At 57.5% G+C, this 19,419-nt stretch overlaps 1 gene segment (V, D, J or C); it reads right to left on the bottom strand.

Annotated features, from left to right (window-relative positions):
- Positions 1-8,856, bottom strand: part of LOC143388112 (immunoglobulin heavy constant gamma 1-like) — a 121,016-nt gene extending 112,160 nt beyond the window's left edge. Inside the window, 1 exon segment of the C gene segment in view lies at positions 8,802-8,856. Within this exon segment, the coding sequence occupies positions 8,802-8,856 (55 nt within the window).
- Positions 8,857-19,419: the final 10,563 nt, after the last annotated feature.

Below are 19,419 nucleotides of genomic sequence, written 5' to 3'. Positions count from 1 at the left end.
GCAAGGTCCTGGAGGACAGTGTCCCTGGTGCTGGGTCCTGTGGCTGCACATGGCTGTGTCCCCTCCCTGACCCCCTGGAGCTCCTAGCCCTAAACAAGGGGTGGTGACATCCCCTGGATGGGTGCAGGAAAGATGGCTAAGGCAGACAACCCTGCCCTAGCCCTGCACGGCTGCCCTCCACCTGGACCCAGGTGCTGCCTGCGTCCACCACCTGTCAGGCCCTGGGCTGGGGTTGGCCACACAGGAGTGAGTGCGGAGTCACCTAGGCCTGAATGTAGCAGTGAGCACATGTGGGGGACTGCTGGGGCGGGGCACCGAGCAGCCGAGATGGGAAGGCGCCCTGACGTCACGGGGAGGCCTGGGAGGGGCCGGGGCTGAAGCAGGACTGGCTCTGGGCATGCGGCTGAGATGAAGGTGGCCTGAGAGAACGGCCCAGGGCCGGGGTACGGGCTGCTCTGGTACAGTGAGGCCCAGGGGGGCAACTGTGAAGGGACCCCAGGAAGGAGAGGGTGAGGGGCCACAGGGAGTGGAAGGTGGGGTGGGCTGCGGGGGCTCCTGCAGGGGTCCGCAGCACAGGGAGGTCCTGGGAACAAAGGGTAGGGACCCAACAGGAAGGGAAGAGTGCCAGGTGGCACCAGGGCAGGGATGAGCAGCGGATATGAGAAGCTGAGAAGCCTCCATGTAAGGGCAGGGGACCATGACCAGGGAGGGTGGGCAAAGGAGGCCAAGAGGGAGAGCAGAGGAGGGGAGGAGAGGGCAGACCTGGGATCAGGGCAAAGGAGGGTGAGGAGGAAAGTAGACTAAGGCCTGGGACTGGGGCACAGGACAGTGAGGACAGGAGGTGACTGAGGCTTACACTAGGGGCACAGAGGGTGTGGTGAGGAGGTGACTGAGGCTTAGGTCCAGGGGCACAGGACAGTGAGACAGGAGGTGACTGAGGCTTACACTAGGGGCACAGGGGGTGTGGTGAGGAGGTGACTGAGGCTTAGGTCCAGGGGCACAGGACAGTGAGGACAGGAGATGACTGAGGCCTGGGGACTAGGGGCACAGGAGGGTGACTACAGGAGGTGACTGAGGCCTGGAAACCAGAGACATGAGAGTAAGGACAGGAGGTGAATGAGGCCTAGGAACAGGGAAACAGGAAGGTGACGACAGAGGTGACTGAGGCTTAGGACAAAGGACACAGGAGAGTAAGGACAGGAGGTGACTGAGGCGTGGTTCCAGGGGCACAGGGGGTGTGGTCAGGAGGTGATTGAGGTTGAGGAACAGGGTCATAGGGGTTGAGGATAGGAGGTGACTGAGATCTACGTCCAGGGACACAGGAGGTGAGGACACAGGTGACTGAGGCCTAGGTCCAGGGGCACAGGAGGTGAGGACACAGGTGACTGAGGCTTAGGTCCAGGGACACAGGAGGTGAGGACACAGGTGACTGAGATCTACGTCCAGGGGCACAGGAGGTGAGGACACAGGTGACTGAGGCCTAGGTCCAGGGACACAGGAGGTGAGGACAGGAGGTGACTGAGGCCTAGGTCCAGGGACACAGGAGGTGAGGACACAGGTGACTGAGGCCTAGGTCCAGGGACACAGGAGGTGAGGACACAGGTGACTGAGGCTTAGGTCCAAAGACACAGGAGGTGAGGACACAGGTGACTGAGGCCTAGGTCCAGGGACACAGGAGGTGAGGACACAGGTGACTGAGGCCTAGGTCCAGGGGCACAGGAGGTGAGGACACAGGTGACTGAGGCCTAGGTCCAGGGCAGGAGGTAAGGACACAGGTGACTGAGGCTCAGGTCCAGGGGCACAGGAGGTGAGGACACAGGTGACTGAGGCTCAGGTCCAGGGGCACAGGAGGTGAGGACACAGGTGACTGAGGCCTAGGTCCAGGGACACAGGAGGTGAGGACACAGGTGACTGAGGGTTAGGTTCAGGGACACAGGAGGTGAGGACACAGGTGACTGAGGCCTAGGTCCATGGACACAGGAGGTGAGGACACAGGTGACTGAGGCTTAGGTCCAGGGGCACAGGAGGTGAGGACACAGGTGACTGAGGCTTAGGGCCAGGGACACAGGAGGTGAGGACAGGAGGTGACTGACGGTTAGGTCCAGGGACACAGGAGGTGAGGACACAGGTGACTGAGGCCTAGGTCCAGGGACACAGGAGGTGAGGACACAGGTGACTGAGGCTTAGGTCCAGGGCAGGAGGTGAGGACAGGAGGTGACTGAGACTTAGGTCCAGGGGCACAGGAGGTGAGGACAGGAGGTGACTGAGGCTCAGGTCCAGGGACACAGGAGGTGAGGACACAGGTGACTGAGGCCTAGGTCCAGGGGCACAGGAGGTGAGGACACAGGTGAATGAGGCCTAGGTCCAGGGACACAGGAGGTGAGGACACAGGTGACTGAGGTTTAGGTCCAGGGGCACAGGAGGTGAGGACACAGGTGACTGAGGCCTAGGTCCAGGGGCACAGGAGGTGAGGACACAGGTGACTGAGGCTTAGGTCCAGGGGCACAGGAGGTGAGGACACAGGTGAATGAGGCCTAGGTCCAGGGGCACAGGAGGTGAGGACAGGAGGTGACTGAGGCTTAGGTCCAGGGCAGGAGGTGAGGACAGGAGGTGACTGAGACTTAGGTCCAGGGGCACAGGAGGTGAGGACAGGAGGTGACTGAGGCTTAGGTCCAGGGCAGGAGGTGAGGACAGGAGGTGACTGAGACTTAGGTCCAGGGGCACAGGAGGTGAGGACAGGAGGTGACTGAGGCTCAGGTCCAGGGACACAGGAGGTGAGGACACAGGTGACTGAGGCCTAGGTCCAGGGGCACAGGAGGTGAGGACACAGGTGAATGAGGCCTAGGTCCAGGGACACAGGAGGTGAGGACACAGGTGACTGAGGTTTAGGTCCAGGGGCACAGGAGGTGAGGACACAGGTGACTGAGGCCTAGGTCCAGGGGCACAGGAGGTGAGGACACAGGTGACTGAGGCTTAGGTCCAGGGACACAGGAGGTGAGGACACAGGTGACTGAGGTTTAGGTCCAGGGGCACAGGAGGTGAGGACACAGGTGACTGAGGCCTAGGTCCAGGGGCACAGGAGGTGAGGACACAGGTGACTGAGGCCTAGGTCCAGGGACACAGGAGGTGAGGACACAGGTGACTGAGGCCTAGGTCCATGGACACAGGAGGTGAGGACACAGGTGACTGAGACTTAGGTCCAGGGACACAGGAGGTGAGGACACAGGTGACTGAGGCTTAGGTCCAGGGACACAGGAGGTGAGGACACAGGTGACTGAGGCCTAGGTCCAGGGGCACAGGAGGTGAGGACACAGGTGACTGAGGCTTAGGTCCAGGGCAGGAGGTGAGGACAGGAGGTGACTGAGACTTAGGTCCAGGGGCACAGGAGGTGAGGACACAGGTGACTGAGGCCTAGGTCCAGGGACACAGGAGGTGAGGACAGGAGGTGACTGAGACTTAGGTCCAGGGGCACAGGAGGTGAGGACAGGAGGTGACTGAGGCTCAGGTCCAGGGGCACAGGAGGTGAGGACACAGGTGACTGAGGCTTAGGTCCAGGGGCACAGGAGGTGAGGACACAGGTGACTGAGGCCTAGGTCCAGGGACAGAGGAGGTGAGGACACAGGTGACTGAGGCCTAGGTCCAGGGGCACAGGAGGTGAGGACAGGAGGTGACTGAGGCTCAGGTCCAGGGGCACAGGAGGTGAGGACACAGGTGACTGAGGCCTAGGTCCAGGGACACAGGAGGTGAGGACACAGGTGACTGAGGCCTAGGTCCAGGGACAGAGGAGGTGAGGACACAGGTGACTGAGGCCTAGGTCCAGGGGCACAGGAGGTGAGGACAGGAGGTGACTGAGGCTCAGGTCCAGGGGCACAGGAGGTGAGGACACAGGTGACTAAGGCTTAGGTCCAGGGACACAGGAGGTGAGGACACAGGTGACTGAGGACTAGGTCCAGGAACACAGGAGGTGAGGACACAGGTGACTGAGGCCTAGGTCCAGGGACACAGGAGGTGAGGACACAGGTGACTGAGGCCTAGGTCCATGGACACAGGAGGTGAGGACACAGGTGACTGAGGCTCAGGTCCAGGGGCACAGGAGGTGAGGACACAGGTGACTGAGGCTCAGGTCCAGGGGCACAGGAGGTGAGGACACAGGTGACTGAGGACTAGGTCCAGGGACACAGGAGGTGAGGACACAGGTGACTGAGGCCTAGGTCCAGGGGCACAGGAGGTGAGGACACAGGTGACTGAGGCCTAGGTCCAGGGACACAGGAGGTGAGGACACAGGTGACTGAGGCTCAGGTCCAGGGGCACAGGAGGTGAGGACACAGGTGACTGAGGCCTAGGTCCATGGACACAGGAGGTGAGGACACAGGTGACTGAGGCTCAGGTCCAGGGGCACAGGAGGTGAGGACACAGGTGACTGAGGCTCAGGTCCAGGGGCACAGGAGGTGAGGACACAGGTGACTGAGGACTAGGTCCAGGGACACAGGAGGTGAGGACACAGGTGACTGAGGCCTAGGTCCAGGGGCACAGGAGGTGAGGACACAGGTGACTGAGGCCTAGGTCCAGGGACACAGGAGGTGAGGACACAGGTGACTGAGGGTTAGGTTCAGGGACACAGGAGGTGAGGACACAGGTGACTGAGGACTAGGTCCAGGGACACAGGAGGTGAGGACACAGGTGACTGAGGCCTAGGTCCAGGGACACAGGAGGTGAGGACACAGGTGACTGAGGACTAGGTCCAGGAACACAGGAGGTGAGGACACAGGTGACTGAGGCTTAGGTCCAGGGGCACAGGAGGTGAGGACAGGAGGTGACTGAGGCTCAGGTCCAGGGACACAGGAGGTGAGGACACAGGTGACTGAGGGCTAGGTCCAGGGGCACAGGAGGTGAGGACACAGGTGACTGAGGGTTAGGTTCAGGGACACAGGAGGTGAGGACACAGGTGACTGAGGCCTAGGTCCATGGACACAGGAGGTGAGGACACAGGTGACTGAGGCTTAGGTCCAGGGGCACAGGAGGTGAGGACACAGGTGACTGAGGCTTAGGGCCAGGGACACAGGAGGTGAGGACAGGAGGTGACTGACGGTTAGGTCCAGGGACATAGGAGGTGAGGACACAGGTGACTGAGGCCTAGGTCCAGGGGCACAGGAGGTGAGGATAGGAGGTGACTGAGGCCTAGGTTCAGGGACACAGGAGGTGAGGACACAGGTGACTGAGGCCTAGGTCCAGGGACACAGGAGGTGAGGACACAGGTGACTGAGGCCTAGGTCCAGGGACACAGGAGGTGAGGACACAGGTGACTGAGGCCTAGGTCCAGGGACACAGGAGGTGAGGACACAGGTGACTGAGGCTCAGGTCCAGGAGCACAGGAGGTGAGGACACAGGTGACTGAGGCCTAGGTCCATGGACACAGGAGGTGAGGACACAGGTGACTGAGGCCTAGGTCCAGGGGCACAGGAGGTGAGGACACAGGTGACTGAGGCCTAGGTCCAGGGACATAGGAGGTGAGGACACAGGTGACTGAGGCTTAGGTCCAGGGGCACAGGAGGTGAGGGCACAGGTGACTGAGGCTCAGGTCCAGGGACACAGGAGGTGAGGACAGGAGGTGACTGAGGCCTAGGTCCAGGGGCACAGGAGGTGAGGACACAGGTGACTGAGGCCTAGGTCCAGGGACACAGGAGGTGAGGACACAGGTGACTGAATGTTAGGTCCAGGGGCACAGGAGGTGAGGACACAGGTGACTGAGGCCTAGGTCCAGGGGCACAGGAGGTGAGGACAGGAGGAATGTCGCTTCCTGGCTCTTCTTTCCTGTGTTTGGCCTCCTCAGTGGGACCGTGACAGACGTAGGTCTTCCTCCTCTCTCTGGCCTCCTGCTCAGGTGACCTCTGAACCTGCCCTCTGAGACTCACCTCCTCTGGGGCCCTCCTGTCTCTAGCCCTCTGAGGCTCTCCTCTCGTCTCTGCTGAGGAATTTGCTGGAGGAGAGGAGCAGCTGTGGGACCTGAGGAAGCACCTGGTCTTGCTGTCTAGGGCCAGGGCTGCTGTCAGCTGGGGTGGCCTCCAGCCCTGCCGTCCCCCAGACCCCTGCCCTCTGCTCTGCACCCTGCAGAGGAGCAGCCTGACTGCAGGCACCAGGTGCCCAGGCCGTCTGTAGGCCCTGCAGCTCCTCTTGGCCACAGTGTGACCGGGACTGGCCTGTGCAGAGTGCGGAGCCTTTCAGAGGAAGCCCTGGGGGGCCCTCCCTGCCTCTTCCTGGGTGCAGTGGGAGCTGCTGTGGGAGCTGTGGGTGCCTGTCCCCCCACCGTTGGCCTCTGGAGTCACACCTGTGTCACGATGCAGCGACCTGGGTGATCGCAGTTCTTGGCCTCCAGGCAAGCTCTTTGCCCTGGCCTTTGCCCTAAGCCATGGGGACAGTGGGCCACACTGGACACTCAGCCCACAGCACCCGGAGGGAGAGCGGCAGCCCCAGGAGGGCCTGGTGCTGGGCCAGGCGGAGCGTTGCTCAGCGTCTGTGCAGGGACTGCTGGCTGCCAAGCCTGGCCACCACAGCCACCATGGCCGACTCCTGCTCTCCTCCTGGGCTGGCTGCCTCTGACTCCCTGGTGGGTGGCTCCTGCAGAAGGGACCCATCACACCTTCCTGGGGAGGGCACAGGGGAGAGGAGAGCAGGGAGTGCTCTGGCTCTGGGGAGGCCCCTGAGATCCCTGGTTGGCTGTCACCTGCCCTGTGTTGGAGGCAGCAGGAGTTCTGCAGAGGAGGCCTTGGGATGAGGCCGAGCTGAGACTCCCTCTGCTCCACCAAGTGCCCAGGCACCCTGATGGCCTCAGGAGGACCCTGCACAGTGTGCTTTGGCAGGCCTGGAGTGGGCAGGCCTGGAGTGGGCGGGCCTGGAGTGGGCAGGCCTGGAGTGCCCCTCCTGGGAGAGGCGCTGTGTGTGGCAGTGGTGTCTGGGAACCATGCTGAGCCTGAGTGCATTTCTACCCAAGTTCCCAAGGACAGGCCTCTGCTCCCTCCTGCCAGAGTCCAGCAGAAGTGCCTGCCCTGAGCCAGCCTGGGAGCCTACGCTGGCGAGGGCAGGGCACCGGAACACGCAGCTTGGCGACTGGTTGGCGGCTGCTCCTTCTGCCTTCCTTGGACCCGTCCCTACAGGACAGGGAAGGGGAGAAGGTGCAAGAATGAGCTGACCCTGCAGTGGAGTTTGAGATGGCGTCACAGAGGATGCTCAGATCCCCTGGAGGTTTCCTGGACTCCTCCCACTGCCCCATCTGCCCTAGGACTCCAGGGCTGCACCGAGTGGAGTGTCTCGGCCAGTGAGGACCATTCGCTGTCTGATCTGTGAGCAGGGGCTGGATTCTCTTTACTGCATGGGAGTCCTGAGGCCTTCCTCGTGGGAAGAATGATGGGCAGGACTAGATGGAGCCAGGCAGTGGCCTCCTGGGCTGGAGCCGTCCCTGGACCCCCTTCTGTCCAAAGCTTGACTGCATTTCACACTCTGTGCTCCGTATTTGCACTTCCCCAAAGAGTCTGCAATCCATTGTCAAGGGTTCTCTTCTTTTTGTCTGCTTTGGTCACCTTTAAACTACAGCTTCTAGAATGTCCTTGGGCTGCGCTCTGCACACTGCTCCAGTCCTCGGGGTGCATGGGGTGGGACAAGCTGGCTGCTCCTCCACCATCTGTGGCTTCATCAGCAACCCATCTCCTTGGAGAGGGTACGCACTGTCCATGAGCTCGGGCGGTCATACTGATGTCCTCTGGCTTGTGGTGCCATGGGCTGAGGCCACCAGCTGCCTGTGTGGAATATGCACGCTGTGGGGAGACGGTGTCCTTCCAGCTGAGGCCACGTGAGCTCAGTGCTCTCTGCCCCAGTCCCACCTGTATCGTGGCTCCAGGCCTGGCTTCTCCAAGGCCCTTCCTCCTCCTCGCCTCCTGCCCTCCAGCCCTCCTCCCCTCCTCTTCCTCCTCCTCCTCCCCTCCTCTTCCTCCTCCTCTTTCTCCTCCTCCTCATGTTCCTCCTCCTCCACCGCCCCTTATTCTTCTTCTTTCTCCTCCTCCTCCACTTCTTTCTCCACCTCTTCCTTATCCTGCTTCTCCTCATCCTACTACTCTCCTTCTCTTTCTCATCTTCTTCCTCCTCCTCCAACAACGCTTCCTCTTCCTCCTCTTCTTCCTTCTCCTTCCCCTCCTCCTCCTCCTCTTCTTCTCATCTTCTTCCTCCTTCTCCTCCTTTTTGTTCCTCTTCTTTTTCCTCCTCCTCCTCCTCCTCTTGTTTTTCTTCTCTTTCCTCCTCCTCTTCCTCTTGTTCTTCTTCTTTTTCCTCCTCCTCCTCCTCTTCCTTTTCTTGGTATTGGGGATTGGACCCAGGGGTGCTCTACCCCTGAGGTCTACTGCAGACCTTTTTATGTTACTTTGACACAGGGTCTCTCTAAGTCACCGAGGCAGGCCTTGAACATGGTCCTGGGTGGCTCGGGTCATGGCATGGCCCCTGCCTTACACTTGGAGGAGGCTTGGTGGCCTAGACACACACTCTTGTCCCCACTCAGCATCCTGCAGGGGCCACCTGTTGTTCTGGTCTCCAGTGTGGCTGGTGAGAGGCCCAGGTCTGCCCATGTCCTTTGTAGAGGTGATCTGGTGGCCTTGAATGTGCTCAGATGAATAATTTCCAAAATTAACTGCAGAAAGTCGCTGAAGAGGAATAATAGTTAAAAAGTAACTGAAAACTCTACCTTGAAATAGAGTTGGACATTCTGTGTGTTGGGGGAAATGGCCGGGGCTGGGGGACGACTTGCCTGATGTCCGTACCGCAGTCTGTCCAGCGATGGGCCTGAGTGATGGCCGCTCGCACCTGACTCTGCATGCCACCTCTCTTCAGTCTGCAGTCTCTACTGGGTTCTGCGTGTCCCTCAGTCACCTGCCCCTCCCAAGTCTCTCTCCCTCAGGCTCATTCCACTGTCGACCTGAAATCTCCTTTTTAACTTTTGTTCTTTCCATGGCCTTGGCCAGGTCCCATGTGCCTCTCTGTCCTGTCCTTCGTGGGCCCAGCACTTGGGTTCTGGTTTTCCTCATGGCTCCTGTCACTGTGTCACTCGCCGTGGGCCTGAAGTCACTTGGGGAGCTCTGGGGGGTGCTTTCCTGGGAACAGGCTGTTGCTGGCTGCGTTCCTGCTGTCTGTGAGGCTGACACAGTCCTGTTCACGCGCATTCCTGTTGCCTGAAGCTCTCTCCTCTGGCTGGCTCTTTGTGGGACCTTCCTTGGTTGGGCAGGAGAGCAGTGCGGGGTTCCATTCTTGCTCTGGGGTCACAGTGGACTAAGGACTGTGTCCTGGACATGTGTCCCCGAGCGGATCTCTGCAGGCCCAGCGGCTCTGCACCTCAGAGCCCACGGGGGACGCCTCTGTGCCTTGCTCACTCATCCTGAGACCTCTGCCACACCGGCAGGTCACACCTGTGCTGGGTTCCCTGTGTTCTGTTTTCCTACATTAACGGTGTCCAGTGTGGCTGGTGAGAGGAGTTCATCCAGGGAAACCAAAGCACGTGCTGAAGGGGCGTCGCCGCAGTGTTCATGGCCCCAACCCGGACTGAAGAAAGGAGGGGAAACATGCCCGTGTGTCCGTGGAGGCTGCTCGGCCTCCCAGAGGAAGATCCTGTCGTTGAAGCCCGTGATGAACCCCAAGAGCATCAGGCCAAAGGAATGAGACCAGCACAGCACGCACTCCCACCTTCTAGTGGAGCCTGCAGAAGGGAAGGTGGTGGCCCAGGCTGGGAGTGGGCAGAGGGTGAGGGAGGCCCCAGAGACACACTCCATTAGGGGCCAGGGCTCAAGGCGCTGTCTTACAACATAGTGGCTACAGGTGATGACAATGTAACTTTATGTATTTATTTTTTTGTACCAGGGATTGAACTCAGAGGCGCTCAACCAGTAAACCACATCCCCAGCCCTTTTAATTTTTTATTTTGAGACAGAGTCTCCCTAAGTTGTTTAGAGCCTCACTGAATTGCTGAGCCTGGCGTTGAACTTGTGATTCTCTGGCCTTACCACCCTAAACTGCTGGGATTACAGGCATGTGCCACAGCACCCCCGGATTGTAACATGTTCTTGAAACTCTAAGAGAATAGAATGTAAGTGTTCTTATCACAAAGAATAAGTATGCATCTATTAATTGGTTCAATGTGGCCATTGCACAAAAATGTATACATATATATTATCAAAAAATAAATTAGTTTAAAAAAGAAAATCAACGCAACTCTACATTTTGCCTCTGCAGAGTGTTGTAGTCAGCCTTTTTGCTTCTGTGATTAAAAAAGAAAACAAAACAAACCAACCTGGCAAGGACAATTTTAAATCAGGAAAGCTTATTTGGCTCCTGGTTTCAGAGGTCTTAGTCCATAGACCACCAACACCGCAGCTCTGGGCTTGAGGTGACGCAGAACGTCATGGCAGAGGGAGTGGCCACCAGGAAGCAGAAAGAGCTCCTGCTCAACAGGGACAAAGTGTGACCCCAAAGGCACACCCCAGGGACCTATTCCTCCAGCCACACTGTACTGCCTGAAGTCACCACCCAGTTAATCCATGTCAGTGGGTTAGTGCACCGACTAGGTTAACACTCTCCTAACCTCATCATTTCACCTCAGTGTTCTTGCAACGTCTCATAGGTGAGGATTGGGGGACACCACATATCCAGACCTGGCCCCAGAGTCTATTTCCTAATGGAGTCCATTTCCAAGAACCCCACAGTCTCAACAGTTAAACATTGTCCCAAAGTCCAAGTCCAATCTCTCCTCTGAGACTCAAGGCAAACTCTCTGTGAAAGCTCCTGAAGATATCAAAAGCCAGTTATGTGGAACAAATGTATATAAAGGCACAGAGTCGACATTTCCATTTCACAAGGAGAAATAGGGGACAGAAAGAAGGTCTGTGACCAAGGCAAGACTGAAATCCATCAGGGCCAACAAGTCCTGGAGGTCCACGTCCAGCATCTGGCACAAGGCATGTTGATGATGTGTCCAAAGGGCTTGGGTAGCTCGACCCCATGTTTTGCTGATTGCATCCCAAGGGGCCTCTCTCCTGCCTTGTCTCTGTTCAACTCCTACGGCTTTCCCCAGCCCTGGAATTTCTTATTCTTTGAGGTCTCCACTGCAGCTTTAGCTTCCTGCTCACATCTCCGCACATCACCCTCTAGGAGGCTGCCCACAGGGACTCTGACCCTGGGCACCCTGCCTGGCCTCCTAGGCCTTCCTTTGACACCTCAGTGAAACCCTTAATGCCCCCTCCTGCCATCCTACAGAACCAGGACCACATGGTTGATGCCAAGGTCTGCTACGATCTTGAGCAGTAGCTAAGTCTCCAGGGACCATGCGGCAGATTTCCCTGAGTACTAGGTGGCTGAGCATGGGAAATAACTTCCTAGGCTCCCTCCCACTACCTGTGCAAGCAGGGAGCCTCACTGGCCTCTTCTCAAAGGAACCTTTTCTTTTAACTCCCTTGATGCCCTCAAGCCATCTTTTCTAATGTCTATGGGTAAAGTATTAGCATCTCTTTCATGGCTACAATCTCTTTAACTACCACAACTTCCTTAGCCCCCATTGTACTTGCCAAACTACAAGTTTTAAAAAAATCTTTCTGCTCCTTATTATCACAGTAAACTTGGCTAAAAGCTGCCAGAAATATTCTTGCCATTGCTTGAATTTTTTACCATGAAATTTTCTCCACTAGATCATCACCTTTAAGTCTCAGGGCATGGGAAAAAATAAGTCAACTTCTTTTACAGATTATAACATGGTTGTCTCTAGTTCAACTTTTAAGAGAATCTTCCTTTTCCTCTGAAACCTCTTGAGCCTTGTCTTTACTGTCTGCAGTCCTATTGGTATCTGGTCTTCTGGGTTCCAATCAGAATTGCCCATTAAACTCTGCTTACCACCTTCTGAAGTTTTTCCAGCTTGTATCACTAACGTTTCCAAAATTTCTCCCTCCACAACCAGCTCCAAAGACTTCTGAACCACATGGTCAGGTTAGTCACAGCAATGACCCCACTCCTGGTACCAACTCGTGTTTTAGTCATTGTTTCCATCAGTGTGGCTAAGAGACCTGACAAGGACAATTAGAGAAGAAAAAAAGTTCATTTTGGCTCATGTTTCAAAAGGTCTCAGTCCCTAGATAGCTGACTCCATTCCTCTGGGTGCAAGGTAGGCAGAACCTTATGGTGAAGAGTATGGTTGGGGGAAGCAACTCAGGATGTGGCAATCTGGTAACAGAGAAAGACAAAACTTAGCCCACCAGGGACAAAATATACACCCAAAGTTATGATCAATGACCGACCTTCTCTAGCTACACCTTCCTGCTTATACATATCATCTAGTTAATATTCAAGTGGATTAACTCACTGACTCGGTTAAGGCTCTCATAACCCTATCATTTTGCTTCTAAACTTTCTCGTGTTTTTCACACATGAGCTTTCAGGGGACAAATTATATCTAACTTATAAAGCCTGGAAGGAGGAGAATGTGATGTAAGTCGATACCAGAAGGGACTCTACACAGGTGTTTCTATGGCTTAATCTTTGTCACTTTTCCCTGCTGAGTCCTGGGTGGTGATGTCTGTGGGCTGCTCATCCTAGGGGCTCGGGGCTCAGTGGATATGGAGTCCCCCAAGGCAGGTGCTGGACCTCATTCTGGACAGGTCTGTAGGGCCCTTGGGCCACCCTATCCCCCACCTTCATTCCCTTGCAAATGTGGCTGCAGGGACACTGCAGGGAGCTGCTGGACAGCCACTATGACCTCCTGCAGCACAACCCTGGAGGGGGCACCAGGTCCCGTTAGGCTGGCATGATGGTGCTGCCATACGGCAGCCTCTGTGGCTCTGGGTTCTGCCTGAGCCTCTAGGTTGTGCTTTGTAAATCAGCAGCACTGGGGCTGGGGAAGCAAGGCTGCTGCACTTCAGCTCTGCCCCTTGCTACTTTTGGTGGTCACTCTAGAGGTTCTAACACAGCTCTTCTGCCTGGCATGCACCTGGGTCCTGCCTGCCACATGCTGCAGCCTGTTGGTCCCAGCTCTCAGTGCCGTATGTATGCTGTCATGTATACTCACAGCTCCCCCACCTCACCCTGATGCCTGTGTGCCCACCTTCTAAAGGCACAGGGAAGGAAGCAAGCACTGGTCTCCTGTACCTGCACACTGTGCTTCTGACCCCAGGCGTGTGGGGCCTCCCTGTACACCAAGCAAAGCCATCAGCTCTGCAGCAGCAGCAGCAGCAGCACCCGGTGTCCCCTGATCCTATGAGACCTGGCACTGTCCACCTGGAGACTCTCAGGTCGAGGGCTGGGCCCTAGTAGGTGGCCCAGGACCTTGGCTGTGACAAGTGGCTATCAGTCAGGTTTCTTGTGACCCTCTTGGGATGAGGCCCTGGTGCGGCTCCCAGAGCTGGGGACTCTCCCTGTTGGGCGGGTTACTGTGAAGTCATCACCGGCTTTCAGAAGAGGCTGCAGGAAGGCACAGGAAGGGTGCAGGTCCCCTGCCTCGGGCACACCACCCTCCTGGCACCTCCTGATTCAGTGACAGGGTTCCCCCTTGGGTCTCCAGGAGGCTCTAGCGTGCAGGCAGGATCCAGTGCGCGGCCATGGATGGCCCCTCAGCCTTCAGCCCCTCTCCCCTCCCTGGGGCTGGGGGCAGGTGGGTGGAGTGCTGACCCTGAGATCTGACCCCGCCAAGGCCCCAGCCACACCTCACTGTCACCTGGGGACTCTCAGCACTGGCCATCCCTAGTTCAGGAGCCAGGCCCAGGACCAGAGGGGAAGGCGCACCACGCTGCAGACCTCCTGCTCCTGGGCTCCAGGAGGCGCTGTCCCGCCCTGCGGGTACCATGTTCTGTCGTGGGTGAGTGAAGTCATTCAATAAATAATTCCATTGTCATATTCTATCATGTCAGATAAACAAAAATAAACAAGTCAATCCTACTTGTACATTATTCACTTGTAAATTTGTATATTTACGTAGAGTTTGTCCCGGGGAAGAGTTTCCCCCAGTTTGTGCATGTGGAAAATGGATTTTCAATGCAGTTTTGCTGAGCATAAAGCTCTTAGATCATGTTTTGTTTTCAGTAGAATTTAATAGACATGGATCACCTTATTTATTTATTTATTTATTGGAGAAGTCTGAGGCTAAGTGGGTTTTCCCCGTAGAAGGGATTGGATGTTCTGCTTTGAGGGAGATGCCAGTCCTGGGCAGTCAGGGGAAGGTCTGTGAGGAGGCAGGTGAGGGAGGAGGTCGGGGCAGGGCCAGACAAAGGCGCACGGGGAGGTCAACTTCCTGCTGGACAACGTGCTCATGGGCACACCTGGGACCCCGACAGACTGACCCCTCCCTACTCATGCCCCTAAGTGGGGACCCTCAAAAGAACTGAAACAGGTGGACAGAGGGGACACCCATCAATAATGGCGAGGAGCACGTGGACAGGGAGGAGGGAAGGAAAGGAGGAGACTCCAGAGACCATAAAGAACAGGCCCCAACTCCCCCCGGACTCCCCACTGGGCCTTTCTCTCTGCAGAAGTCTGACTCTGCATCTCTTGCTTTTCAGCACACCTGCTGTCTGCTTGTGGCCTCTGTGTCCTGGGCCTCACTTCTCTGCTGGACCCAGACACTGCCCCCTGCCCCCTAGAGGGTAACAGAATCCGGGGCTCGTCTGGGATTGGAACCATCGACCTGGTCAGTAGCAGTCATGTCAACAGCTGATGGGCCTGGGGAGTGACCATGGTCCGCTGGCCCTTCTGTGGCTGTCTGAGGCTGGCAGCCCCAGCCATGGCTAGCACTGATTCCAGACTGACTGGGCTCCTCCTTCTCTCGGCCACTCCATCCAGGACAGGGTCAGTGACGTTCTCCCTCCTGTGGGACACAGGTTTCAGGTAAGGTCACAGTGGTCTTCACTCCTCTTTACCTTGTGCAGAAACCTGTCCTTTTTCAGCATCGTGATCCCTGATCAGAGGCCCCATGACAGAGGAACTCCTTGTCTTTTGGAGACATTGTAGAAACCCCTGTCTCCCTTCCTTGTGGGTTTAAAGACCCTTCAGAAGGAAGAAAAACAAACAAGACTCTCAGTGGCTGATTCAGAGCAGCTGCTGGGATCCGCCTTGCACAGGAAACAGACCCAGAATGTGGGCTGCTGCTCTTATCTCAGAGGCCAGCAGAAACCCTTCACAGGCAGAGGCCCCCTCAGATTCCTGTGCTCCTGGGAATTCTGAATCCCTTTTTGACAGGAATAAGGTGGGAATACACGCTTTCTAGGAGTGAAAGCACACAGACATCCGAGATGCAAAAAGAAATATTGGGGACATGGAGGACAGGCCATGGGTAGGCTTGGCTGGTCCCTACCTGGACACGAACCCTATGGAGAGATTCTGGGCAAGCCAGTCCACCCTCTGGATTTGTCAGAGTGGGTGGGGGAGGGCGGCCCCCATCAGCACCTCTTTCTTTTTGTTTCCAGGGGGATCCCTTTCTTCCAGGAGCTCTGGAGACAGGCTGTGGAGCCAGATGTGACCTTGGATCTTTCGTCCAGCTGCTGTGGTCTTTCATATAGAGGCCTGCAGAGGAGAACGAGGAGGACAAAGGACTGAGGACAGACGGCAGCCTGCGAGCGGGGCCCGGGGTCCTCCTCCACTCCTATGTCTCTTGAGGGAGAGAAGGCCACTTCTAAAAGGATTGTCCCCCGAGGTGTTGACCACGTGTGGATGCCTCCCTGACCTGTCCTCTGTGTCGGGGAACCACTGGTGGGCCAGAGTCCTGGGACCTGAGAGATCAAGGCCACCCCCTACCAGTTCCCATGACAGGCCCTGAGACTGACTACCTTGGTGGCTCCTGTGACTTTGGTCCAACCGGAGGAGCTCTGGTAACCTTGCTCATGGACAAGCCCCAGGGAAATTCCTTCTGGACACAGGAGCTCTGCTCTCATTTCAGTCCTGTCCTTCCCTCCTGGACCTAGGACCAGGATGAAGTAACTGTTCAAGGCTTATGGGGCGGCCCCCTGAGCAGTTCTTTACTAGACCTCCTGCTGGCTCCTGGGGTGATTTCCCCCGTCACTCCTTTCTCATGACACCAAGACCCCACCCTAACCTAGGAGGGGACCTACTATCTCAGTAAAGGGTGCAGTTGTGGCCTCCTGGGGAACGTAGCTGCCTGCCCTTCACAGAGACAGAGGTGGACCCCACAGTGGGTCAGGTAGCAGTACAGTGGGGAGGGCTGGACTGCCACCTGTGGGAATGCACCTCAAGGGTCCTTCCCCCTGTCCTAGCCCCAAACATCCCCCAGACCCTGAGGGTGGGAAGGGCTGGCACCTATCCTATGGAGTCTGAACAATGGGGAGTTCTGCTGGAATGCTGTGGCCCGTACATACTCCTATATCGGGGCCTTGAAGGGCCCTAGGTGGAGATCAGTGCCAGACCCTCTTAGTCAACGAACAGTGCTCCCTTTATACCAGGCTTTCCAGATCCCTACTCTCCTTACCCGGATTCCCAGGGAGCTGCCTGTCTGTGTCCTAGATTTAAAGGATGCCCCCTCTTTGGCATCCCTTGACATCCAAAAAGCCCACCTCTAATTGTCTTTGAGGACCCTACCCATCAGGCAGGACAAGTGACCTGGACAGTCCTTCCCCCGGGATTTAGGGACAGCCCCTATCTGTTGGACAAGCACTGGTGCAAGGCCTCCTGGACTGGTCGTACTGGACACAGTGTTCCTTCAGTGTGTAGATGACCTTTTGTGTGGACCTCCAGAGGAAATAGTCTCTGAGGGCTCTCTTCCCAATTCCTGGCCCTGGGTTATAAAGTGTCCCCAGAGGCGCTCAGCTGTGCCCACCCAGGTCTGACTTGGACATGATACGGAGGGGAAACTCGACGCTTGGCCCAGAGAGAATCTCAGCAGCACTCCTGCACCCCCTTCCTCGGACAGCAAACAGCTCAGGGCAGGACGACTGGACCTTGTAGAATTGGACCCCTGGATGTGCTGAGAGGGAGGCCCCTCTGTGAGTGCCTTAAGGAAGCGAGGGACATTCACGGGCAGTCCTTAGTAGGACTCCGAGGCAGGAAGACAGCGCTTACCCAGGCCCCTGCTGTGGGCTGGCCGCCCAGCTGACTTTTCTGTGTGGCAGAAAGGGACGGAGGGCACTGGAATGTCACTCAATCACTGGGGGCCCCTCCCAGCCAGCGAGATACCTGAGTAAGGAGTTGACGAGGTGGCCAGGGTGGCCTGGGTGTCCCTCAGCCGTGCTGCAGTGGGCTCTTTGTACCCTGGGGAGGCCCCTCCTGTCCTGCCCTCCCAGGGCATGGAGCATCCTGAGCTCTAAGGGCAGCTCTGGCTATGGACAGCTGCACTCTCCAGGAGCAGGCCCCACTGGAAGGACCTGGACTGACCTGAAAGGCGTGTCATGACCTCGGTGCCGCCGCGTTCTTACCTGAGGCAGAGGGAGGCCCTCCACTCCCCTGAGGAGTTCTAGTGGACACTGGCGCTGCCAGGCCAGAGGGACCTGATCATCCTGTAGATAGTGCAGTCCACCCTATCCACCCCTGGGACTTCGTAGTGACCGACGGGACTCGGAGATCTGGGTACGCAGCAGGGACAGACTTTGAGGTGGAATCAGGGCACTTCCTGCAGTGCCAGAGCGCAGGAGCCAGAATCGGTTGTCCCCCGACCCCTGGCCCTAGAGCCTTCTAAAGACAAGAGGGTGGAAGAGCACAGTAGCTACACATGCCCCTCTCGCACCTATGCTCACGCCGCTGCCTGGGGAGCGGGGCTGGCTCACCACCGCACACTCCGGGTGGCACCCGAGGACTTCTTCGCCTCCTGAGGCCACCTCCTGCCTCTAGGCCACTGCCCCTCCTGTTCCTGGACATGGGACCTAGCAGCCAAGGCAGCTGTCTACCGGGTCCCACAGCCGCCTCCCCCTGTGGGAGCTTCTCTCCTGTCCCCTAACGCCCCAGTTCTCACTGGAAGAGGCCCGCCCGGCTGCCCCTCAGGACCCACGTGGGTTGTAGAGGATGGGGTTTCTCCTGAGGGCACCCGATACTTCCCCAGCACCCGACGGGAGGTCTCCAAGTCTCCCCTCAGCTCCACCGTTGGGAAGGGGCCAAACTCGTATCCTCCTGTAGAAAATGTTTAGGAAAAGGTGCAGAGGACACTCGGTCCCTCAGCCCACCCCAGCTGTGACATCTGCCTGCCGGTTTCTTCCTGTCCTTGGCCTCGGGTGGCCTGTCCCTGGTTCTTCTCTTTGGTCCTTACATTGTCAACTTGCTTATTCGTGTTGTTTCCTCTTGTGTAGAGACAATAAAACTCCCGGGGCTGTTACCAATGGAGCCCGTGGTCATCCCCCACCCCTACCAGGGACCCCTCAAGACCCACGGAAGAACGTCATCAGTGCTGGCCTCTGGACCAGCCTGCTGCTTCCCACGTGCCCCAGACCTTCCGCAGAAGGACATCCTGGTGACTCCAACAACGCCCCTTGTCAGCCTGACGTAGATAGAGTGGTCACTGAGCCGAATCCCAACAGTGGTCAGGGCATCCGCGAGAGCAGGGATGAGGGAGATGTAGAGGCCCAGGCAGCCAGGGCAAGATGGCGAGGGAGGGGGCCGGGCAGGTCCAGGACAAAGGCGCACAGAGAGGGACATCTGGACAGGTCAACTTCCTGCTGGACACAGCGCGCGTGGGCACGCCTGGGACCCAATCAGACAGACCCCTCCCTACTCGTGCCCCTAAGTGGGGGACCTAACGAAAGAACTAAAACAGACGCGTGGACAGAGGGGACACCCCTCAATAATGGCGAGGAGCACGTGGACAGGGAGGAGGTAAGGAAAGGAGGAGACTCCAAGGACCTTAAGGAGAACAGGCCCCAACTGCCCCCGGACTCCCCACTGGCCCTTCTCTCTGCAGAAGTCTGACTCTGCCTCTGTCGCTTTTCAGCACACCTGCTGCCTGCTTGTGGCCTCTGTGTCCTGGGCCTCACTTCTCTGCTGGACCCAGACACTGACCCCAGCCCCTAGAACGAAGCAGCTTAAAGGGTTATTTTCTCATTTTTAAGTAGTGAAATATATTGTTAATGGACTGTTGTGGGTTCTTTCCTTCTGGGTGTTGAGAGAAGTTTCTGGAACACTTGTCTCTGGACTCCTGGCTGCCTTTCCCGTGTTCCTTGGCGGCTGGTGTGATGGAAGTGGAGATGTGGCCCTCCAGCTCTCCCCAGCCCCTGGCCACTGAGGGACACGCAGGGGGCTCTGGGGCCTCCCTGGAGGGAGAAGGGAGAGTGAGGAAAACCTGAGGCAGGGCAGAGGACAGAGAGTCCGTGCAGCCACAGGTGAGTGGGTCCCACGGGCGGCGGGTTCAGGAGACGCTACCCCCCAGGGCACCTGCCCGTCTTCCAGCCTGTCCAGGTCCCCTGCCTCCAGGGACCCGCT

This window comes from Callospermophilus lateralis, unplaced genomic scaffold, assembly GCF_048772815.1.
Source record: "Callospermophilus lateralis isolate mCalLat2 unplaced genomic scaffold, mCalLat2.hap1 Scaffold_2511, whole genome shotgun sequence".
In the NCBI taxonomy this organism is placed as follows: domain Eukaryota; kingdom Metazoa; phylum Chordata; class Mammalia; order Rodentia; family Sciuridae; genus Callospermophilus; species Callospermophilus lateralis.
This window is presented reverse-complemented; position numbering and strand designations above follow the sequence as displayed.